Source organism: Rhinoderma darwinii, chromosome 1 (assembly GCF_050947455.1).
Source record: "Rhinoderma darwinii isolate aRhiDar2 chromosome 1, aRhiDar2.hap1, whole genome shotgun sequence".
In the NCBI taxonomy this organism is placed as follows: domain Eukaryota; kingdom Metazoa; phylum Chordata; class Amphibia; order Anura; family Rhinodermatidae; genus Rhinoderma; species Rhinoderma darwinii.
The window spans coordinates 308996150-309021705 of record NC_134687.1 but is presented as its reverse complement, the minus strand read 5'-3'; the positions used below and the strand labels follow the sequence as shown (position 1 = coordinate 309021705).

Genomic DNA, 25556 nt, shown 5'->3' with positions numbered 1-25556 from the left:
AAGAGCAATAATAATATATTATAAGGTCCAAATAATACCGCCACACCATAAATACCAGTGACGGAGTAATACTCCCATACGGTTACTGAATACCACCATACCATAACCACAGTGACTGACTACCCCCATACTGTTACTGAATAATACCGCCACACCATAACCACAGTGACGGAGTAATACTCCCATACGGTTACTGAATACCACCATACCATAACCACAGTGACTGACTACCCCCATACTGTTACTGAATAATACCGCCACACCATAACCACATAGCGACTGAATAATACCCCCATACTGTTACTGAATAATACCGCCACACCATAACCACATAGTGACTGAATAATACCCCCATACCGTTACTGAATAATACCACCACACCATAACCACATACGGTTACTGAATAATACCCCCATACTGTTACTGAATAATGCCGCCACACCATAACCACAGTGACTGAATAATACCCCCATACCGTTACTGAATACCACCACCACACCATAACCACATACGGTTACTGAAAACTACCCTTATAACAATAATGAATAAAAACCACTATACAAAGACCAATATCACCACCATATAGTGGTAGATGCCAGTTATACACAGGAGCTCTGCAGACGATGGAAGTAAATACAGCACATTTATATCCAGTGACTTACAGGTGATGGTTCTCGGATTTGAGTTCACTTTCCCTTTTTTTTCTCCGTCCGGCCCAGACCACTGTGACGACTCATCTCTGCAGAATTTGACACACAGACATGTTGGTTTCTTGTTTTTCCAGCATCCTCCCCACCTATACGCCATCCTCTAAACAAACTCGTAATCGACAGTGCCCCAGATGGTAATAATGATCCCTTAGTGTTCGATGCAATAAAAGTGCCCCATCAGTAATAATGCCACCTTTATGCCCCCTGTAGATAGCGCCACACACACAGCTCCCTGTGGATCGCGCCACACAGCTCCCCCTTCTATATACTGCCCCACAGCTTCCCCCCCTTGTATATAGGGATACACAGCTCTCCCCTTGTATATTGTGCCACAAAGTCCCCCTCCTTGTATATATAGTACCACACAGCCCCCAATTATTAGATATTTTTTTAAATTGGACTTACCCTGCCCTGTTCCCGCGACGGACAGCGCTCCACAGCATCCAGGCAGGACCCTTGCATAGGTCAGCATGATGCAGTGATGTCATCACGTCGGCCTGCGCAGGGATTCTTCCCTGCGCCTAAACTATTGACTGCTATAGTGGGCAGGGGGCCCCAAAGAGGATGCCCGGGGCAATTGCCCAGTTTGCCCACCCCCCCAATGCCGGCCCTGCCAGAGAGATACTGACAATAGGGATATACGAGACAATGTCTGCCATGTAGCCTTAGAGACATAAGACATTACAGCAAGTCCAGAGATATACTGTATCTCCATCCATTGAAAAGCTTTGGATGTACCTATCCTGAGCTGCTATTACACCAAGAACAAGAGTACAGAAGCTCACTCACGGATTGGTTGGCCCTCCAGGAAGTGGATATTGTGCAAAGATTCTCCTTGTTTAGCTCGGAGGTTCTCCATCCAGTACCGGATGATACTCTGACGCTCCTTCAAAATTATAAAAAAATAATAAGTGAATGACACTGACTGTTCCATGCTATTGTAGTAATAATGTATAGCAACACATTCATTAATTATTCAGCAATGAATAGCAATGACTATCTTCAGGACACATTTAAGAATGTTTTTACTGACTAAACTGTACCAATAAAATATACATGTGATGTAAAATGAAGAGAATGATGTAAAGTCATATGACAACATTTTTTGTCTTATTGAAGAGAAAGTTGAAAATGTTTGCAATAGCTTAGGTCTCCTAAGGCCTTGTAATACTGAAAGAAGCCTGACGAAGAAACCTAAGAAGGTCTAATGCCTTATTCACACGTCAGGGTCCCGCCCGAGCCCGAGTGTCGGCCGATAAAATCGGCCGTTTTTCCCGGCCGGTTTGCATTAGTTTTGCATCCGTGCCGGGCAGATCTGGACAGTGACCTCAGGGGCAACTCCTGAAGGGGAATCCCCATGTGGCCGGTGATTCCACTTCAGGAAAAGCCCCTGTCGTCTGTGTCCATTTATTACTGGCTTCTCCTGGTGTGGAATCCCCGGTCACAGAGTGTTCGGGGATTCCGCTTCAGGAGTTTCCCCTGATGTCACTGCCCAGATATGGACAGAGACATCAAGCGCTCTGTCCAGGAGCAGAATCCCCGAACACACGGGGATTCCGCTCCATCAGGGAGCTAAAGTGGGGCTAGCACATAGCAGAGCAGGGAGATAACTCCCTGCTCTGCTATAATGGCGTCGCTACAGTAGTAGCAGCAGCAGCAGCTGCTAGCGGCGCCATCAGCCATGGAAGGTGTCGCCGGGCCAGGGCGCTTTTAACAAGCAGGGGAAGGGAGCCAGCGCAGCGCCCCCTTCCAGCTGCTGTACACCCCGGCCCTGCCACACAGTGTATAAACTTGCCTCCAGCGTACAGCCATTCGTCAGAAAGGCATAAACTCCTCCTCCTCACATGCACTCTGCGCTGTGAGGAGGGAGCAAGCGACGGAATACATGGCCATCACTCGGGACACATTCCGGTGATGGCCGTGTATTAACCGGCCCCATAGACTTCTATGGGAGCCGGGCGGCCGGGTAAACGGGCAGTCGAAAAATCGGTCGTGTGAATAGCCCCATTAGGGGTCTATTGTTCCTACTGCAGCCGATTTATGAACGGCCGTCACCCGGCCAGGAAACCCTGTCGTGTGAATAAGGGCTTAGGCCTCATTCACACTACAGGGTCCGAGTGTCGGCCGATAATATCGGCCGTTTTGGCCCATTTTTCCCGGCCGGTTTGCATCCGTTCTGATTCCGCTCCGGGCCGTGTTGCCGTTTTTAACGGCCGATTTTGACCCGTTTTGCATCCGTTTTTTTCCCTGTCCGTTTTAAAATAGGATGAATTTCATTTAAATTTGTTGCCACACACAGCCCTCTGTAGATAATTCCACAGCCCCCTACAGGTAATACCACCCAGCCCTGGCAGGTAATGCCACAATGCCCCCGACAGGTAATGCCACACAGCCCCCTGTAGGTTGCACCCATCCCCCCCCTTCCAGGAGAAGTCACTGACTTCAATGTCCATATATGGACAGTGCAGTCACTGACTTCTCCTGGAGAGGAATCCCCGACCCGGGGATTCCGCTTCAGAAGTGAGTGACGTCACTGTGTCCATATATGGACAGTGTGGTCACTCACTTCTCCTGTAGCGGAATTCCCTGCCACAGGGTCAGGGATTCCGCTTCAGAAGTGAGTGACGTCGCTGTGTCCAATATATGGACAGTGTAGTCACTCACTTCTCCTGTAGCGGAATTCCCTGCCACAGGGTCGGGAATTCCGCTTCAGAAGTGAGTGACGTCGCTGTGTCCAATATATGGACATTGTAGTGACTCACTTCTCCTGTAGCGGAATTCCCTGCCACAGGGTCAGGAATTCCGCTTCAGAAGTGAGAGACGTCGCTGTGTCCATATATGGACAGTGTAGTCACTCACTTCTCCTGTAGCGGAATCCCCGGTCATAGAATCGGGGATTCCGCTTCAGAAGTGAGTGACGTCGCTGTGTCCATATATGGACAGTGTAGTCCCTCACTTCTCCTGTAGCAGAATCCCCAATCCCCGGCCGGGGATTGGGGATTCCGACTCCTACAGGGAGCAAAAAAAAGACCCTCCTCCTCACATGCACTCTGCAGTTGAGGAGGAGAGAGAGCGCGAGCGACGGAATACATGGCCATCACTCAGGACACATTCCGGTGATGGCCGTGTATTACCCGGCCCCATAGACTTCTATGGGAGCCGGGCGGCCGGGAAAACGGCCGAAAATAGGGCATGTCCCATTTTTTGACGGCCAGGTTTCCCAGGCCGTCCAAAAAAAAAAATCGGTCGTGTGAATAGCCCCATTAGGAGTCTATTGTTCCTACTGCAGCCAGGTGACGGCCGATTTATGAACGGCCGTCACCCGGCCGGGAAACCCTGTCGTGTGAATAAGGGCTTAGTGGCTTGAATCCAAGTTCTAATCCCACCTTCACAACCACATTTTTTTGTCCCAATACAGATAAAAAGTTTAAAAAAAAAAAATGAAGCAACTGTGCAATAGGTCTTGAGTATAAAGGTCATACCATTTGGTGTCAACAGTTCATATGCAGACTTATGTGTCTCCATGGTAACAGACTACAAGACAGACTAACATACATCCATTAGGTTTAGAAAGAAGTGGGGGACAGATGGAAGGGAGTATGACTGCAGGATCAGACTACATCTGGCTCCTGGGACTTTTCAGGCCCTGACTTAACACACAATGGTCCTGTTCAAGCATGATTTAAATAAACAGCACAAAGGACAGATACACTATATGGACAAAAGTTTTGGGACACCTACACATTACACCTACAAGAGCCTTTATGAAATCCCATTCTAAATCCATAGGCATTAATATAAAGTTGGTCCCATATTTGCAGCTAAAACAGCTTCCACTCTTCTGGGAAGACTTTCTACAAGATTTTGGAGTGCGTCTGTGGGAATTTTTGCCCATTTATACAGAAAGGGCATTTGTGAGGTCAGACGCTGATGGTGGACGAGAGGGCCTGGCTCACAATCTCCGTTCTAGTTCATGCCAAAGTTTTTAGATGGGGTTGAGGTCAGGGCTCTGTGCAGGCCAGTCAAGTTCTTCCACACCAAACTCACCCAACCACGTCTTTATGGACTTTGCTTTGTGCACTGGGGCACAGTCATGCTGGAACAGATCAAGGCCTTCCCCAAACTGTTCCCACTAAGATGGAAGAATACAAGTGTCCAAAATTTCTTGGTATGCTGAAGCATTAAGATTTCCCTTTACTGGAACAAAAAAATGTCTAGGCCAACACATGAAAAACAACCGCATAGCATTTTCCCTCCTCCACCAAACTTTACAGTTGGCACAATACAGTCAGGCAGGTAACGTTTTCCTGATTAGTCACTCCACAGAACACGTTTCCACCACTCCAGAGTCCAGTGGCTTCGTGCTTTACACCACTCCATCCGACGCTTGGCATTGTGATGTAAGGCTTGCATGCGGCTACTCAGCCATGAAAACCCATGCCATGAAGTTTCCGGCGCACAGTTTTTGTGTTGATGTTAACACCAGAAGAGCTTTGAAACTCTGCAGTTATTGAGTCAGCAGAACGTTGGTGACTTATGCGATATGCGCCACAGCAGTTGGTGACCCTGCTCTAACGTAATATACTCTGCTACTCTGTCGACGAGTTGCTGTGGTTCCTAGAAGCTTCCACTTTGCAATAATATCACTCACAGTTGAACGTGGAATATCTAGAAGCGAAGAAGTTTCATAAACTGACTTGTTACAACGGTGGCATCCTATTAAAGGACCACGCTGGAATTCAGTGAACTCTTTAGAACGACCCATTCTTTCACAAATGTTGGTAAAGGCCAACTGCATGGCTAGGGGCTGGATTTTATACACCTGTTGCAATGGGACTGAATGAAACACCTAAGTTCAATGATGAAGGCCTCATGCACACGGCCTTAGCCGTGTGCACGGCCCGTGATTACGGGTATGGACGGCCGCGGAGTGCCTGCAATCACGGACCATGCACCCAAAAGATGTGCATTCATTTCAATGGTGCCTGACCGCAATTGCAAACCGTAAAATGACTTGTTCTGAGTTTTTGCAAGCTACAATTGCGGCCTGCACATGGGCTGTGTAAACTACGTAGTGTGTATGGGCCCATAGAAATTAATGAGTCTGCAATTCATCCGCACTTTTGCGGATGTATTGCGGACCCAAAAACACGTTCGCATTCACGAAGCCTAAGGCCTCATGCACACGGCCGTAGCCGTGTGCATGGCCCGTGATTTCAGGCACGAATGGCCGCAGAGTGTCATCCGCGGGCCGTCCGCAATCACAGACCGTGCACATACAAGATGAGCATTCACTTTTAACAGCCCGGACCACGAATGAAGCCGGTAAAATGACTTGTCCTATTTTTTTGCGGTCCGGGCTCCCGGCCAAAGCACAGACCATGGAAACCACGATCGTGTGCATGGGCCCATAGAAATGAATGGGTCCGCAATTCATCTGCATTCAAAAACACGGTCGTGTGCATGAGGCCTAAGAGGTGTGTCCTAATACTTTTGTCCATGCAGCGTTTGTTACATTTTATTGTTCTACACACCATCACACACACCACAATGACATCTACATTTTTTTTACCTGAGATGTGAAAAAATGCAGCTCATTTTCAATATTTTGATAAATGTAGTCCTCTTCACAGGAAAAAATACGGGTACCACCTCCAAACTCTGCTTTCAGTGGCTTACGAAGTCCAATCTCCTCCGCACCGCGGAGTAGACTGCAATAAAGCCAAGCAAACATTTTAATTTCTATACAGAAGTTGTTGCTCCATTAGTATATACTTGTGGCAAATTGACACAAATTTAGATATAAATAGTCAACTGTAAGGACAAAAGGACTAAAAAAAATATGTATCCAATTAGGAAATAGTGTGTGCTGTGTGGAGGAGAAGAGGCTGGTATAGAGGCTGGTATGGGGGCTGTAGAGAGAAGGGAAGAATTATTGCAGTCAATATACTTCCTTGCACTTAAATTAAATGATTTGTACTTTTTTTGTTTTACTTATTTTATTAATAGATCTTTATAATAATTTAAGCTCCATTTATCTGATCCAGAGCTCCAAATCACCTGCATAGCTGTAAAGTTGAACCTAAAACTAGAATGACACAACCCTAAACACTGCAAAAAACTTAAAAGCCTCCCCACCGTTTCAGTGTTTAGAGTTGCGTCACTCTATGCCCTCTGTGTTCTCTCTCTTGCTTTTTGTCTTATGTACAGTGTATTGGATACATGTTAATAGATCTTCATCAATAAAAAAAACTTTGGTACAGATCTTTTTTTTTAAAATTCTCGTTATACACTTTGCTTTCTTCTTTCAAATTATCCATGTATATATATATATATATATATATATATATATATATATATATATACACACATATACATATACACACACATACATAATATATATATAACCAAAGGCATTTATATGGACGATCTTTGTGTAGCTTCGGTGTAGAGTTGAAAGATATATTAAGATATCAGCACAGATTGTTGGAGCTAAAAACTGATATTGTGTTGAAAAGGTGGAGATAACTGCCTACTGCCCGTGGTATTCAATTTGAGGGGCTTTTGGCACACAAAATTATCTGTAGAGCTTAAAGGAACTGTCCAGGATTAGAAAAATATGGCTGCTTCATTCTAGAAACAGCACCACACCTGTCCATAGGTTGTGTCGGGTATTGCAGCTTAGCTTCAATGAAGGGAATAGGGCTGAGATGGAATACCACATACAACCCAGTGAGGTGTGGTGTTTTTGGAAGAAAGCAGCCTTGTTTATGTAATCCTGAACAACCCTATTAAAGCAATTTTATTTGAGGATTTTGAACGGATAGGCCGTGTGAACATACCCTGATTCTTGAGGACTTTGCAATAGAATGTTTGTTGAAAAATACCTTCCCTTCCTCCTGCGGCTTCCAATTTGAAGGTGAAAAATTCTATATCGGTGGGGGTCCGATTGCTCAGGTAGCCGAGGGGTTGCCATGGCACGCCCTAATAGATTGTCTGTTTATTGCTTGAAGGGATTTTCCCATCTTGGACATTGGACAGCGTAAATTGTAATTATAAAGTTGTCAGTGCAAAAACCATCTCACACACTGGCCAGTTATGTTACCTTATTATCCCTGTATTTGTCTGACTTCTACAACCGATACAACAGGTGTGGTACAAATGAAAGGTTTCTCATGCTCTCCATTATGATACCTACTTCTCATATGTGGCTGTGACAAAGAAGGCATAGATTCTTGTATGTCGATGATGGCGAATTTGCATTATTAGCTCAGGTATGCCAAGTCGTACATGATTCAGTAGCCAGAGCAGAGTATGGTCATCAGTCGTATCTGTAAATATAGGAAACCGTGACAAAAACATTAGATCACAATAAGGCATAACATGTAATAATGGAGCCCAATAGTACGATTTAGAATAGGTCCCCATTGTGCCAGAAGCAAATTTTTTCACCAGGACAGAAACCGTTAAGTAGCAGCGTCTATTAGATGCTCTATAAGGCCTTGTTCACACAGTGCAGATTTGCTGCAGCTTTTGTTTGCATTTTCAAGCCAAAACCAGAATTGGATCAAGGATATATTTCTATGAAATCCATACTCATCAAAAACAACCCCATTCAGATGAATGGAACAGATTTTCAGTTGCAGAAATTTCTGCAACAAAATCTGCAGTGAGTGCAAGGGGCATTAGGCCGGGTTACCACGTAGAGTAAACGCTGCGGAAATTCTGCTCAGAATTTACTCTACGTGGTAATCCGGCCTAAATCGGTTGTGGGTTTTTCCCATTGGATTCAATGTGGCTCCAAAACCCACAACAAATAGCCAAGTTTTGCGACTTTTGCAGTGAAATCGCAGCAATTCCGTGGAAAAAACAGAACTCAGAAAAAAAATAAAAATAAATAAGAGCTTAAACACAACCTGCGAGTTGTCATAGCGACACTGTCTTCTGTTCTTCCAGGCCAGCCTCCTCGGATGACCTTTCATCCCATGTGACTGCTGCAGCGGTCACATGGGCTGCAGCGTCATCTTAGGAGGCTGGACTGCGCAACAACAGAGGGACGCGTCACCATGACTACGGCCGGGGTAAGTATGGATGTTTTGCTTTTTCTTCTGGCGCTGCTTTCCGCATTGGAATTTCGACCTGGAAAACTGCATCACAATGTGGGGAGTTTTATTCAGACGGAATGTGCTGTGGGTTCTAGGTCGGATACGCCGTGTAGTTTTATGCAACATATCCGACCTGTGGGAACCCGGCCATAGGGTGCAGTCACACACGGCAGATTTTGTTGCAGTAATTTCTGCGAATAAAAAATCAGTTCTATTCATCTATTCAGGCATGTGCTTGCTGCGGTGTCAACTCCATTCAGATGAACGGAACAGGAACTTTAGAAATGGTGCATTTGCTGAAGAGTGCCACAAACTTCTTTTTAGGACCTCTGCTGAAAATATGCCTACTATGAAAATCATGTATGGTGCCTTTCTGCCCACCAAAAAAAGAATTATGACCAAACGGAGGATAATCGTAGCCAACTAAAGGCATTTGCCAAGAGGAAAATCTCACCGAAATCAATGGGCCCATTAATGGAAATGTTCATTTTTCTTCTAAACACAACAGAGCAGAATAACTTTAGTGTGAACAGAGTGTAGTTGTAACATTGGGCTTACGATTAATAAAATAAAACAAACTTACCTGGGAAGGTCATAACTACATCGCAATTTTCGGTGGGCACAGTCCTCATCCAGGACTTGTGGGATGTGATATATCGGCCAGCTTGCAGAAGGCGCTTTCCGAAAAGCTTATCTATAGGAACAAGAAAGACAGAATAATCAATACAACTCACAGATGGTACAGCAAACCCGTACCGTAATGGTATCCTATTTAAGGGCAGCATATTAGCGTCCACACCTGGTTTTGGCTTTTAAAATCCTGAACAAAATATAAATCAAAACCTCCAAGTATGAATATACCCTAATTAGTCAGCATTGTGAGAAACTAGACATGGACCGCACAATCCACAGTATGTACGTTGATCTGAGCCGTTAGGCATAATTTAGAAACATGAACATGAGGTTCTTTTGTAAACATTTTGATCAAACTGTATAAGCCCACTTGCCACTTCACGGCGACCTCTTTAAAGTGGGTCCCTACTCTAGCGGTTGCAGCACCGCATGGCGGCTACCACCACCGCAGCACCGCTCCTGCAGAGGGAGCAACCCAGCGGCCCAAAAGCACCCATGCCTTCAGACCGTGCCAAGCCTCCTTGGCTCTGGGCCACGTCCCCCCACAAGTGCAGCACTACAGCAACAGACACCACCATACAGCACCTAATTAGTGACAAGTCCGCTGGGCTGCTAGACCGCAAAAGCGGGCATCGTAAAAGAAGGCACTTGAAAATATCATGTAATGAACAGAAGTCCTAATTCATGACAAAGACCAATTAAAAAAACAAACATTTGAAAATACATAAGTCTAGGTCCATTATGATAAGTGAACCCCCCCCCATAGGCAATCCAATATTTTGTACAGAAAAATATTACAGATCATAAAATCGGTTGTAACCCCACAAATAAACAAAATATGTGCAAACAATAACATAAGGCGGAGTTCACGCTGAGTTTTTTGACGCGGAAGCCGCTACGGAAAATGCGCCAAAAAACGACAGCAAATGCCTCCCTTTGATTTCAATGGGAGGCGGTTTTTTCCCCCCCGAGCAGGAAAAACCGGCTCGCAGGAAAAAGAAGGGACATACCCTATCTTCGGGCGTTTACGCCTCTGACCCCTAAATGGGAGGCAGAGAAAGCATATTTCGCGGCGTTTTTTGCCCGCGGGCGAAAAACGCCACGAAAATCGGCGTGCAGGCAAAGCAAAATCTGCCTCTAAATTCCAAACTGAATTTTGAGGCAGATTTTCCTCCTGCAAAAAACTCTGTTAACCCAACCTAAAAGGTGAATACGGTGAACAGCATAATGTGAAATACAAGAAAATACCCACAGCGTACTAAAAAATAAAAATGTTGAAGTATAACACGTTAGCGCGTGGGGATTAAAAGGCACCATGCCTATCGTTGCTCCCAATGACGGCTTCACCAGAGGTGATACAAGATAACACTACCTGGTCTTAAATAGGATTACTCAAGTATATGGAGCAAGGTCACCAGTAGGGCTCTCCTTTCCACTGGACTGACAGCCACTCCGGATACTAGAACATATACAGCATCAATCAATGGTAAGGGGTTGGGTGGAGCGCTCTCCGCATGGATACAGTGGACTCATAACTATTATTTCGCCATATTGTAAAAAGTTTAACCTTTTTAGTGCGGTTAGCTCTAATATCCCAGCTCAACATGACAATATCAGAACTTTAGACAGGTGGAATTAAAGAGAACTTTAAAAAAAACTCTTGATATGTCAGAGAGACATATCAGAAGCTTTGATCAGTTGGGGTCTAAGTGCCAAGATCCCCAACGTCACTGAAATGAAGGTGCCTAAGCGCTCAGCCTCCAGACTAACAAGGAGCGCCGATCAGTCTCAACACCTGGACCCCCAAAACTTCTGATAGCTCTTTATGACATATCTAAAGTACATTTACTCTTTAATAAATGACTCTAAAACTGCATATAATCAATATTCGCTTCATACAGTTATCCCAAGAACAGAACCTGGAAAACTGTAAGCAGGAATGATATATGAACAGCGCAAAAGGTCACTGGAACTTGATAGTGCTACTCAAGAAGATGCTGGTTATATATAGCGTAGGACGTCCAGCGCTTTCTCAGCAGTTGAACAGTTAATCTCAGCTCTGATTCACAATCTGAATGCCAGTCAAGTATCAATCCAAAAGTATTATCCCTTAGTATTCCTTCCGTATTAGCCAATAATCCTAATTGGCACCCACAGGTAAAGTATTATTTACAGACCCTGGAAACGACTCATGAATGAGTGATGATGTACTATTCACCAAAACAAGTCTAATTGATAGCAAAACTAATTAACTACATCATTAAAATGATCTTAACGCGCAAAACCTGACATTTGAACTATATACCAGTGTTAGGGCTCATATGTATTCAGGAGTCACGTTACACCTTCGCTGCTTTGGCTGTGATCAGCGATTCTCGTCAGGCTGACAACTATATCAATATGAGAGGGCGTCATGGCATATCTCCAGCACACAAATCATACCCAGCTCATTTAGGTTGAATTTAGTTTTAGATTTCAAAATGTAAAAAAGAAATGTAAAAAAGGTAGAAATATTTTTTATGTTCTGAATAAAGCACGCAGTTGCGAGGCACATCTCGCCCATTAACAGTCACAATGTTCCTATCTCAATTAAAAAGGGTGGCAGACAACCCAAAAGAATGTGCATCGATTCTCATCTGGAATTCAGCAGCTAACTTGCTCCTTTGCCACTGGTTCTAGGTCAAGCCTAATATGCGTAAACATTACAATCATTACCCACAAAGTCAGGCGTGGAACATAGGTAAAATGTATAGTGTTCGGACACATTGAAAGACATTTGTTAATATCTAAAATTAGGCAGGATACAAACTAGGATAGAAACTGTGCCAAATTAATCACAGTGACACATGTTGTATGTTAGACATTCTTCAGGATTACTACCAGACCTGTTGAATCTAAACACGACTTAACCCCTTCCCACAAAATGACGTGCCTGGTACGTCAGGATTGCAAGTGACTTAGTGCAAACGGACGTACCAGGCACGTCAGTACTTTAAACAGTCACTATGTCAAGCAAGAGTTGGACAGAACCGGCAACTCGGCTCTAAAGCAGAGTTGCCGGGTAGGAGATGTCGGCACGGGACCAATCCGAAAGGTCCCGTGACTGCTTAGCGGTGTGATTGGCCAGTCTGTACTGACCGGCCAATAACAGTGAGGGAGGATTGTTTTGACGGCATCTCCTGCTCTATCAAGCTCACATGTGTCCCGGAGCTTGACAGAGCCAGACGCCGTGTCAATGGAGCTAAAAAGTTAAAATAAAGCTGGCGATACAGCAGGGTCTTAAACCACACTATTTTTTAAGTTTTACCTCTTCTATAGGCCATCATAGGTCTCCTGAAATTCAACTGTACGTTTGATGGTTTTATTGCTGATCAATGTATGCTCCTTCTATTTATGCTTGGCACTATGTTCAGTTTGTGATAGCTTGAGAAAGGTTCCTGTTGAACCGAAAGGTCGCTGTCTTGAGGTGAATAAATCCACCCTCTTTTCATCTACCTTGAAGTACTGGTGCCGTTACTGCAAACTAAAATGGGGAATTGATTCATCCCCCGGTGACGAGCACATGGCCTGATTTTCTGAATTTGTTGGAGTGCTGTCTTCATCTGTATTTGGACTGTATATATGTTAGAAATACTAAATATGGCCCAAAGGCTTTGCACCGATGGTGAGGCATGCACAATTTTACGGTTTAGCAGACGAACGTTTATGCTGCTCAATTTCCCAAAACCCTGACTCCAACAAATGCAGCAGAGATGCGTACATTTTGGGGCATATTTTTAAGTTTTGCCATTATAAAAAAGCCCACTATTAGAGATTAGTGGTCCCCCGCTATATTATATAGCACCCCTCTCTACCTAAATGCATTTTAAGGACAATTGTCGCTGCCCACCACTAGATGCCCCAAATTTTTTTGCCGGCTCTTCAGAATAAGGCCAATAATTGAAAATACATTTTCCCAAAATTATACCCTATATTGCGGTGGATGAATCCATTGTTTGTTTTAAAGGGAAGGCTCAGGTTTAGGAAGTACTTACCAAACAATAGTGCCCGGTACAGTATTAAATTATAGAAAATCTGTGAGTGTGCCACCGGGTAAACCCATCGCTTCAGAGTTTATGAGGGATAGGACTCTATAATTGATCCCCCTGAATGCCCTCCCTTCCTAGGAGTTAGTGGGAAGATTGTGTGGAACCTTGTGCATACACTGCTTAACCCCTTAAGGACGCAGCCTAGTTTGGGCCTTAAGGCTCAGAGCCCATTTTTCAAATCTGACATATTTCACTTTATGTGGTAATAACGTCGGAATGCTTAAACCTATCCAAGCGATTCTGAGATTGTTTTCTCGTGACACTTTGGGCTTCATGTTCGTGGTAAAATTTGGTCGATATATTCAGTCTTTATTTGTGAAAAATTGCAAAATTTTGAGAAAATTTACAAAAAATAGCATTTTTCAGAATTTAAATGCATCTGCTTGAAAAACAGACGGTTATACCACCCAAAATAGTTACTAGTTCACATTTCCCATATGTCTACTTTTGATTGGCATCGTTTTTTGAACATTCTTTTATTTTTCTTGGACGTTACAAGGCTTAGAACATAAACAGCAATTTCTCATATTCTTAAGAAAATTTCAAAAGCCTTTTTTTGAAGGTGCCAGTTCAGTTCTGAAGTGGATTTGAGGGGACTATGTGTTAGAAACCCCCATAAAACACCCCATTTTAAAAACTAGACCCCTCAAAGTATTCAAAACAGCATATAGAAAGTTTTTTAACCCTTCAGGCATTTCACAGGAATTAAAGCAAAGTGGAAATTAAATTTGCAAATTTCATTTTTTCTGCTGAATTTCAATTTTATTCAATTTTTTTTTAGTAACAGAGAAGGTTTTACCAGAGAAACACTACTAAATATGTATTGTCCAGATTCTGCAGTTTTTAGAAATGTCCCACATGTGGCCCTACTGCGCTCGTGGACTAAAACACAAGCCCTAGAAGCAAAGAAGCACCTAGTGCATTTTGAGGCCTCTTTTTTATTAGAATATATTTTAGGCAGCATGCCAGGTTTGAAGAGGCGTTGAGGTATCAAAACAATGGAAACCCACCAGAAGTGACCCCATTTTGGAAATTACACCCCTCAAGGAATTCATTTATGGTTTTTGTTATTTTGACCGCACAGTTTTTTCACAGCACCTATTTGAATTGGGCTGTGAAATGAAAAAAATGATATTTTTTCCAATAAAATGTCATTTTTGATCAAATTTTCTTATTTTCACAGGGAACAACATACCCCATTTTGTTGCCCAATTTGTCCTTAGTGCGGCAATACCCCATTTGTGGTGATAAACTGCCGTTTGGGCCCATGGGAGGGCTCAGAAGGAAAGGAGCGCTATGTGTTTGTTGGAGTCCAGATTTTGCTGGATTGGTTTTCGGGTGCCATGTTGCATTTGCAGAGCCCCAGAGGTATCAAAGCAATGGAAACCCACCAGAAGTGACCCCATTTTGGAAACTACACCCCTCAAGGAATTCATTTATGGTTTTTGTTATCATTTTGACCGCACAGTTTTTTCACAGCACCTATTTGAATTGGGCTGTGAAATGAAAAAAATTATATTTTTTCCAATAAGATGTCATTTGTGATCAAAATTTCTTATTTTCACAAGGAACAACATACCCCATTTTGTTGCCCAATTTGTCCTTAGTGCGGCAATACCCCATTTGTGGTGATAAACTGCCCTTTGGGCCCATGGGAGGGCTCAGAAGGAAAGGACCACCATTTGGCCTACTGGAGCTTTTCTGGTGCTAAGTCATGTGTGCAGAAGCCCCTGAGGTACCAGTACAGTTGAAACCCCCGAGAAGTGACCCCATTTTAAAAACTACACCCCTTAAGACATTCATCTAGAGGTGTAGTGAGCATTTTGACCCCACAGGTACTGTGTAAAAGATAATGCGCAGCAGATGGTGCAGTGTGAGATTTGCAATTTTATATATGTATATGCCATTTCAGTGTCCAATATAGTGTGCCCAGCATGCGCCACCGGAGATATACACCCCTTAAATTGTAATGTGGGTTCTCCTGGGTACGACAATACCCTACATGTGGCTGTTATCAGCTGCCTGGGCATACGGCAGGGCTCAGAAGGGAAAGATGAGGGGGGTAAGCTGTGCGGAGTGCATCAGGGTAAATTGAAAATCAAGGGATGTATGATACATTTTAAAACAATCTTTTATACAGAGCCCTGGTTTTTCGGGACACGTGTCACATTGGTATATTGTGTTCTTCCTTATCCCCCTCTTATAGCAGACTCTGCACCTCTTTTGACTCTTTCCCTTTCCACCGGTTTGGGGACCTTCTCCTGGAAAGTGTTGCCCTGGTACGATGCGCCCCCCCTTCCTGGTCCCTAAAGATTAGATCTTGAAATTCCAGGAAAGTTCCCCTCTGGCCTGCACATCGACGTAGCACATACGCATTGTACAAAGCCATCTGTATGATGTGCCCGGCCAGCTTCTTATACCTCACCGCATGGCGCTGTAGGGCTTCAGGACTTGATTTGACAAGTCCATCCCTCCCATGTACCTATTGTAGTCCAGGATGCAGTCTGGTTTGGGGGTGGCCTTTCCTTCATATATCCTAAACCTGTAGGTATACCCTGATGCACTCTCGCAGCTTATACATCTTCACGCCATACCTTGCCCTCTTACCTGGCAGGTACTGGCGGAATTGAACCCTCCCTTTAAAATGTACCAGGGACTCATCAATAGAAATACACTTCTCGGGGGTGTATGCTTGGGAAAACCGGGCACTGGAACGGTCTAATAGGGGTCTCCGTTTATACAAACGGTCAAAACTGGGGTCATCTCGGGGTGGGCACGGCTCATTATCAGTATAATGGAAGAAGCGAAGTATTGCCTCATTTATTTATTTTTTTAGGTTCCAGTTCATTTCTGAAGTTGCTTTGAGGGGCCCATATATTAGAAACCCCTATCAAACACCCCATTTTAGAAACTAGACCCCTCAAAGTATTCACAACAGCATTTAGAAAGTTTATGAACCCTTTAGGTGTTTCACAGAAATTTAGAGCAAAGTAGAGGTGACATTTACTCTTTTTATACCATTTTTTTTATAACACAAAAGGATTTATCAGAGAAACGCAACTCAATACTTATTGCCCAGATTCTGCAGTTTAGAGAAATATCCCACATGTGGCCCTCGGGCGGTAATGGACTGAAGCACCGGCCTCCGAAGCAAAGGAGCACCTAGCGGATTTTGAGCCCTCTTTTTTATTAGGCACCATGTCCGGTTTGAAGAGGTCTTGTGGTGCCAAAACATTGGAAACCCCCCAAAAGTGACCCCAATTTGGAAACTAGACCCCTTGAGGAATCCATTGTAGTTTTCTTGGGGTGCATGCGGCTTTTTGATCAGTTTTTATTCCATTTTTAGGTGGCGTGGTGACTAAAAAACAGCAATTCTACTATTGTTTTTGTATACTTTTTTTTTTACAGCGTTCACCGTGCGCTATAAATGACACATTCACTTTATTCTGCGGGGCGATACGATTACGGCGATACCAGATGTTTATAGTTTTTTTTTATGTCTTATGGCGTTTGCACAATAAAATACGTTTTGTAAACAATCATTCACTTTTTGTGTTACCTTATTCTAAGAGCCATAACGTTTTTATTTTTCAATCAATAAAGCCGTGCGAGGACTTATTTTTTGCGTAACGAACTGTAGTTTCCATCAGTACCATTTTTAGGTACATGCGACTTTTTGATCTCTTTTTATTCCATTTTTTGGGAGGTGAAGTGACCAAACAATTGTGATTGTGGTACGGTTTATTAATATTTTTTTTTACGGCGTTCACCGTGCGGGATAAATAACAAAATAATTTTGTAGTTCAGGCCGTTACGGACGCGGCGATACCAATTATGTATAGTTTATTTGTTTGTTTATATATTTTTATTAATAATAAAGGCCTGATAAGGGAAAAAGTGGGACTTTTACTTTTATTACTTTTAAAACTTTTATTTTCTTATTTTTACACATCTTTTTTTAACTTTTTTTTTACTTTATTACTTTGTCCCACTAGGGGACATGAGGGCAGGAGGCCCTGATCGCTATTCTAATACACTGCACTACATGCGTAGTGCAGTGTATTAGAACTGTCAGCTACTCACTGACAGCAAGCATAGTGGGTCCTGACGTTGTCAGGACCCACTAGGCTTCCGTCTATGGCATAGCCGGACGCCATTGTTTGGTGTCCGGTTGCCATAGTCACCATCGCCGGCCGCTATCGCGTAGCAGGCCGGCGATGGCAGCTTAACCCCTAAAAAGCCGCGATCTCTATAGAACGCGGCTTTTAAGGGGTTAATCAGCGGGGACACAGCGATCGGTCCCCGCTGTAGGAGCTGTGACAGCTGCTGAACAAGACAGCAGCGTCACAGCTCCTGTATGTGTCGGGAGGACGGCCGAAACGGCCGTTACTCCCGAGACGTACTATTACGGCATGGAGCGCGAACGATACAGCTGCCATGACGTAATAGTACGTCAAGGAGCGGGAAGGGGTTAAAGAGGCTCTGTCACCAGATTTTGCAACCCCTATCTACTATTGCAGCAGATCGCCGCTGCAATGTAGATAAGAGTAACGTTTTTTGTTTTTTTTAAAACAAGCATTTTTGGCCAAGTTATGACCATTTTGATATTTATGTAAATGAGGCTTTCTAAAGTACAACTGGGCGTGTTTAAAGTTTTTACTTCTTTTACTAGCTGGACGTTGTGAATAGAAGTGTCATCCACTTCTCTTCACAACGCCCAGCTTCTGGTAGTGCAGACACACAGCGTGTTCTCGAGAGATCACGCTGTGACGTCACTCACTTCCTGCCCCAGGTCCTGCATCGTGTCGGACGAGCGAGGACACATCGGCACCAGAGGCTACAGTTGATTCTGCAGCAGCATCAGCGTTTGCAGGTAAGTAGCTACATCGACTTACCTGCAAACGCCGATGCTGCTGCAGAATCAAATGTAGCCTCTGGTGCCGATGTGTCCTCGCAAACCCCTGTACGTACAGGAGTAGAATAAATTTATGGGTGGCGTTCATCTTTCGGATCAAGTCATCAAGCTCCATGCGCAAAACAAAGGTATTGTAATGATGGGGGTAGGGAAACAAAGACAAGTGAGCCCTAATCTACCCGCCACTCAGTCATTGCCTACTTGCAACGACCCGCCCTAGGCGACGGGGTACAACTGGGCGACGGTCCCTACGCTCAATAAGTGCACGACAGACAAACAGACAAGGGTACACAGAAGCAAAGGGAAATGGGGCAGTTGCCCACGGCAACACAGAGAGCAACAAGAGTGGTGAACGAGCCGAGTCAAACCAGGAGTGTACGAGGTACCAAACGCAGAGCAGGAGAGTAGTCAGTAAGCCAGGGTCAATATGAAGCAGGGTCAAATAGTTCAGAAGCTGCAGCAGGGCCAGGAAACCAAACGAGAAGAATCACAAGCAAGGAGGAACAGGAAAGGCAGGTATAAATAGACCGAGGGCGGGAGCTAGCTCCGTCTGGCCAGGCTGTGATAGGCTCTCCCACTCCTAAGCCTGCCATCCTGAGTGGTGGAAGATGGAGTCAGTCTCACAGACATAGAAGCAGGTGCAGACTGATTACCTATGGGCGTTGACACAGAAGCTGTGCCTGGCAGATGCTTTACAGGTATGGTATAAAAAGCAGTCTGTCCACCTGCCACAAATAGCACTATACAATGCCTATGTTTTGTACAGATATGTTGGCAGTAGGTGAGTTCCTACAATTTCAGGAAAGGGTAATCAAATCCCTGTTATTTGCGGACCAGGAAACGGAGGCCAGTACATCTAGCAGCAATGTCAGCAGGATTGTTCCCGGCCAAAATTTAATCAAAGGTGTCGTGTTTTCTCAAAACAAGGCATCAGGAAGGACACAAGACATATGTCCGAAACATGCCCCACGAAACCCCGGATTAGGTCTTCATTGTTTTAAAATTTACCACACTTTTTTAGATTTTTAATTTTAATTATTTTTTTTTAATTCATCATCCACCCTTCTATCTCAAATATTGGCCATAAACATTTTTTTCCACTGACAAGCCCCTTTGCTCATTGTAATTTTAGTAAAACCCCCAAAAAAAGCTAAATATTCTCGCTATACCCAGTACACTATACCCTGTAGGCAGCTGGAATAGTATTGGAGGAAGTGTCTCTCTCACCGTTGTTGTAAAGCTGGTTAATAGAGGTTTTTAAATACATTTATTTTCTGAGCTGCATTTTACGGAATGGTCGGTAGGTTGGCAGTGGGACCTGCAATTCCACCTCCCTGCAGTGCGGGACTTCCAGGCTGGCCACTTCACAACCAATAATTCTCACTATACCCGTCTAGATGACGATCATGAGAGGTGTCCATCACATACGAACAATTCTCATTATAAGCCTAGATGAATTTCTTGAGTTGTGTAGTCCCCAAAATTGTGTTACTTCTGTGGTGTTTATAATATTTTGACACCTCAAATCTTCTGTTCTCGTGGCACAATGTGATAAATACCATCATAGTAGTGTAGCGTCCATGGCCGCCAACCGTCGGGATTACTCACCAGCCGCCGGCCACATCCATGGATCTGGGAGCGCTAGCCCGCATCTCCTCCCCAGGAGATTCCAGAGCTCACTTCTGCTCTGGTCCACTGTATCCCGTAGGGTGCGCGCGCATGCTTGTGCCCAGCCTTAGAGGGCCAGCGCACATGGGAATCATCATTAATTAGCCCATGATCACCCTGGACTATAAGGGCCCTGCACTTTGCTCATTGCCTGAGCGTTGTTAGTATTCCCATGTTAGTCTTTGCAAACGGTCCCTTAGCGTTTACCCGGTTCCCGTTGTTCCTTTGCCCTGCTACCTGTATCCCGTGCTGTGTTATTGTTCCTGAGCCTGTTAGTGGTTGGAGTCATGTCCTGCTGCTCCTGTTGTCATCAGCCACGTCTGGCGCAACCTACTGCACCTGCTGTCGTCCGCCACGTCTGGCGCAACCTGCTGCACCCACCTCTATCCGTGCTAAAGCCTCTGCCACTGTCTGGACTATTCAGGTACCCTTGTGCTGGACTTTGTATTGCTTGGGTGCTCTGTTTAGCCAGCTGCCTCCCCCGCTACGGCGATGCGGCCTAGTGGGTCCACATACCCACAGACCGTAACAAGTAGGCCTCAAATAATGCAAAGTGCTCTCTCTCCTGAGCCCTACTATGTGCCTAAACACCAGTTTACGTCCACATATGGGGTGTTGCCGTACTCAGGAGAAAAAGCACGCCAAAAGTTTGTACACAATTTCACCTTAGGGAAAAAATTGGGACTAAAACCACAAATTATTGGAGAAAATTAGATTTTTCATGGACCATTTATAACAAACACCTGTTTACTAGGCCACTGGATTAATTTCTTTATGGGTGTAGATTCCAAAATAGCATAATTTTTGGAGGTTTCCACTGTATTAATCCCTCAGGGGCTCTGCAAATGCAACACGGCGGCCTAAAACCATTTCAGCAAGATCTGTGCTCGAAAAGCCAAAGAGCCTCCCGTGTGCCAATACAGCAGTTTACAACCACATGTGGGGTATTTCCGTGTTCAGGAGAAGTTGCGTAACAAATTGTGGAGACTTTTTAGTGGAAAAATTGCATTTCCCATTTTCATCGCCCAGGGTTAATAACTTTTATATAACACCTGTGGTGTCAAAACGATAGTTATACCCCTAGATAAATTCTTTGAGGGGTGTATTTTCCAAAATGGGGTCACTTTTTGTGGATTTCAATTGTACTGGTACTTTAGGGGCTCAACGAATGCGACACAGTCTCTGAAAACCAGTCCAGCAAAATCTTGCCACCAAAAGCCAAACTGCGCTCTGTCCCTTCTGAACCCCGCCATGTGCCCATACAGCAGTTCACGACCATATATGGGGTATTTCCGAGTTCAGGAGAAATTATGTAACAAATTTTAGGGTGCCATTACCCCTTGTGAAAATGAAAAATTTGGGACAAAAGCGACGTTTTATTTGAAAAAAAAAAATGAAATTTGTACAGCAACTCTCGGTACGGTAAAATCTCATTTGTACGGTAACTTCTATATAACACCTATGGAACTTTTCTTTGTACTGGTACTTTAGGAGCCCAACAAATGTGACATGGTGCCTAAAAACATCCTAATAAAATACATAAGGTGCTCCTTGAATTTGGAGGACTGTGTTTGAGTCAACTGGCGTACTAGGGCCACATATGGGGTATTTATACAAACTGCAGAATTAGGGTAATAAATATTGAGGTTTGCTTTGTTGTTAACTCTTGCTTTGATGCACAAAAAAACTGAATACAAATGGAAAATCTGCAAAAAAATTAAATTTTAAAATTTCACCTACATGTTGCTTTAAGGCTTCTTTCACACTGGCGTTACTATCAGTTTCTCCCTCTTCCGTCAGAGGAAGAGAGGATCGATATATTAAACGGAAAGCAAAGGTTCCGTTAGAATTACCATTGATTTCAATGGTAATTCTTTTGTATCCGTTTGTTTCCGTTCGCTAGGTTCCCGTTTCTTTGAACGGAAACAAAAGTTCTTGCGACTGCACTTTTGTTTCCGTTCAAAAAAAGAAAACCTAGCGAACAGAGACAAACGGAAAGCAATTGATACAAAAGAATTACAATTGAAATCAATGGTAATTCTAACGGAACCGTTACTTTCCATTTAATGTATCGATCCTCCCTTTCTCTGATGGAAGAGAGGTAAACGAATAGTAACGGTAGTGTGAACTTCGCCTAATTCCTGTGGAACACCTAAAGGGTTAACAAAGTTTCTAAATACAATTTTAAGGAATTTGGAGGATGCCGTTTCTAAAATGGTGTCATTTATATTTTCTATTATATAGGTCCCTCAATGCCAGGTCTGAACGTAACTGGTCCCTAAAAAATAGGTTTTGGAAATGTTCTTGAAAATGTGAGAAATTGCTGCTAAAGTTATAAGCCTTGTAATGTCCTAGAAAAAAAAAATTTATGTTCAAAAAATGATGCAAACAAAGTAGACATATGGGAAATGTGGTATGACTTGTCTTACAAGCAGAATAATTGAAATTTAGATTTTTTTAATGAACAAACGCAAAGCATAGTGCCAAAAATTTACCACCAACATAAAGTAGCGTGTGTCATGAAAAAACAATCTTCGAATCACTTGGATAGGGAAATGCATTCTAAAGTAGGGTTGTCACCATATCAGAATTTAGACTTCGATATAGATATTTTGTGTAGTATTGCGATTCTCAATACCAAAATGATACTTTGCCAACAATAATTAAAAAAAAGTTCTTCCATTTTCTGGTGTGAGGCACTTTGAACCTCCATGTGCCTCACATTAATAATTAACCCCATCATGTTTCTCACCGTCATAATGGACAACATTGGGTTAATGTGTGCGGTACATGATGGCGTTAATTACTATCAGGCCGGATTCACACAAGCGTGTGCGTTTTGCAAGGTACTTAACAGCTCCGTGTGTCAGCCCCGTATGATGCGCGGCTGCGTGATTTTCGTGCAACCGCCATTATGACACTCCGTTTGGATGTTTGTAAACAGAAAAGCACGTGGTGCTTTTGTTTTCATTCATAGTTTTACAGTTGTTGCGCAAATCACTGCACAACTGAGACGAACGGAAACCATTGGCACCGGATCAGTCACTATTGCAATAAATGGTGATGTAAAAGGAAACCTAGTTTGTTTCAGTCAGGGTCCCGATCTGACGGAAAACTGATAACGGAATTTCAGAATGGGACCCGGACGCAGATGTGAATGAAACCTAAGGCCTCATGCACACAACTGTAGTGATGGCCATGTGCATTAATTTCAATGAGCCTGGACTGCAAAATGCGGCTGTAATATGACATGTCCTATCTTTTTGCGGTCCAGGCTCCTCGGGCAATGCACGGACCGTGGAAACCGCAGTCGTGTGCATGGGCCCATTGAAATGAATGGGGCCGCAATTCACCCGTAGATTTGTTGGTAAATTGCGGCCGCAAAAATAAGTTCGTGTGCATGGAGTCTTAGAGGTAGGATATGGGCGCATTTTTCTTGATAAAGCCATACAGGTTTTTCTGCAATTTACAATCTTTAGGAAATTTAGCATATATATTTTAATGTTCTTTATCATGTGAAAAATACCATTTCCTTTACAGAATAAAAAAAAATTGGTGAAATAAAAGGGAAAAGTTAGAGGAAAACATAGATTTTCTAGCCACAAGTGTTGTGCAATTTATTAATACAAGCCATTTTGATATATTTCCCAGTTTTAGCCTATATGTATAGTCCATAACTTCCGAAAAACAGACAAAGAATAACAATCTTATGACTGAAAAAGTTAAACATATTTTTTTATGTTTGCAAAGTATTATTTTGTGCATAATTGTTAACCAAAAAGACTCATGATAAAGATAACGGTTGTGCACAGGAAAAGCAGACATTGTACTTGCTCAAAGTCACCGACAACGATGCGGCTTCTGATGGCGAGATCTTTTCAGACAGCTTTACAGGTCAGATGACCAAAGTCCATCACATTAAGTTAGTCATTTTTAGTTGACATCCACTATCTGTCAACAAGAAACTACCCAGAATGCTTTTCTGGATATGTGGATGAGTAAATGAAAATGTTGTTAGGCGCATACAAACAGCCAACACATTGCAACTGCATACTCAAGCATTTCCAGCAGCAGGCTTATTGTCAGGGGAACCCTTCTATCAAAAAGGACTTGTCCAAAGCAGACACCCCTTTAAGATGGTTATAAAACAAGCCAAACGCGTGCTCCACATCCAAAAAATATATTTTTGTCCATCCAGTTCAGCCTATTATTCTGCAATGTTGATGCAGAGGAAGGCAACACCTCCATAAGGCAAAAGCCAATTCCTTCCTGACTCCAATATGGCAATATGGAATAAATCCCTGGATCAACGACCCATTTCCAGTAATTAGTACATATAACTTGGGATATTGTGACACTCAAGAAAGGCATCTAGGCCTCTTTAACTAGTTCAGTGAAATCACCATAACAACTTCCTCTGGCAGAAAGTTCCATAGTCTCACTGCTCTTACAGTAAAGAACTCTCTTTAATGTTTGTGTAGAAAGCTTCTTTCCTCTAGACGTAGAGGATGCCCCCTTGTTATAGTTACAATCCTGGCTATAAATAGATCATGAGAGAGATCTCTATATTGACCTTTAAAACTATTTATACAGTTATTAGGTCACCCCTTACCTGACTTTTGTCTAAACTTAACTAAATTACCCTATTGTTCTGGGTACTGTAGTACACCCATTCAAGCTCTGCTATGTCTTTCTTGTTTACTGGTGCCAAAAACAGTACACGTTAATCCAATTGTGGTCTTACTAGAGATTTATAAATTGGAAGAACTATGTTCTCTTCATGTGCATCTATGTCTCTGATGAACCCCTTGACCTTATCTGCCTTGGCAGCAGCTGCCTGACACTGGTTTCTACGGTTAAGTTTATTGTCAACTAAAATTCCTAAGTCCTTTTCCATGCCAATTTTACCCTGTATTTTCCCATTTAGTATGTAATGGTGACGTGTATTTTCCCTCCCCAAGTGCATAATCTTACATTTATCATGGAACTTGCTTGCTACTTACTTTTATACAATTAACCTTGTGAGATTTGACTTTTTTGTGACACTCAATGCATTTCTATAGTCGGTCTGTGACTTCAACCTCTGTCACAGCAAGTCACGTGGGACAGTTTTAAGGAGCCTCTTAAGGGGGTTTTACACTGGGCAATTATTGGGCACGGAACGCTGGTTCCCGATAATTGCCCTGTGTGAACAGGACAGCGATCAGCAGATGAACGAGCAAATGCTCGTTCATCAGCTGATCATAGTTACATAGTTACATAGTTAGTACGGCTGAAAAAAGACACATGTCCATCAAGTTCAACCAAGGGAAGGGAAAAGGGAAGGAAAAATTTCTACACATAGGAGCTAATATTGTTTTGTTCTAGGAAATTATCTAAGCCTTTCTTAAAGCCATCTACTGTCCCTGCTGTGACCAGCTCCTGCGGTAGGCTATTC

The 25556-nt window shown here is 43.3% G+C and overlaps 1 protein-coding gene across 2 annotated transcripts in view; it reads right to left on the bottom strand.

The window, feature by feature from the left end:
* Positions 1–25556, bottom strand: part of ANO8 (anoctamin 8) — a 92756-nt gene that overhangs the window by 27713 nt on the left and 39487 nt on the right. For both annotated transcript variants that reach the window (XM_075825512.1, XM_075825514.1), the window contains exons 2-5: positions 9399–9509; positions 7909–8041; positions 6283–6421; positions 1500–1596 (exon numbers count right to left, since the gene is read on the bottom strand). In XM_075825512.1, the coding sequence (XP_075681627.1) occupies positions 1500–1596; positions 6283–6421; positions 7909–8041; positions 9399–9509 (480 nt within the window). The remainder of the gene's footprint in view (positions 1–1499; positions 1597–6282; positions 6422–7908; positions 8042–9398; positions 9510–25556) is intronic.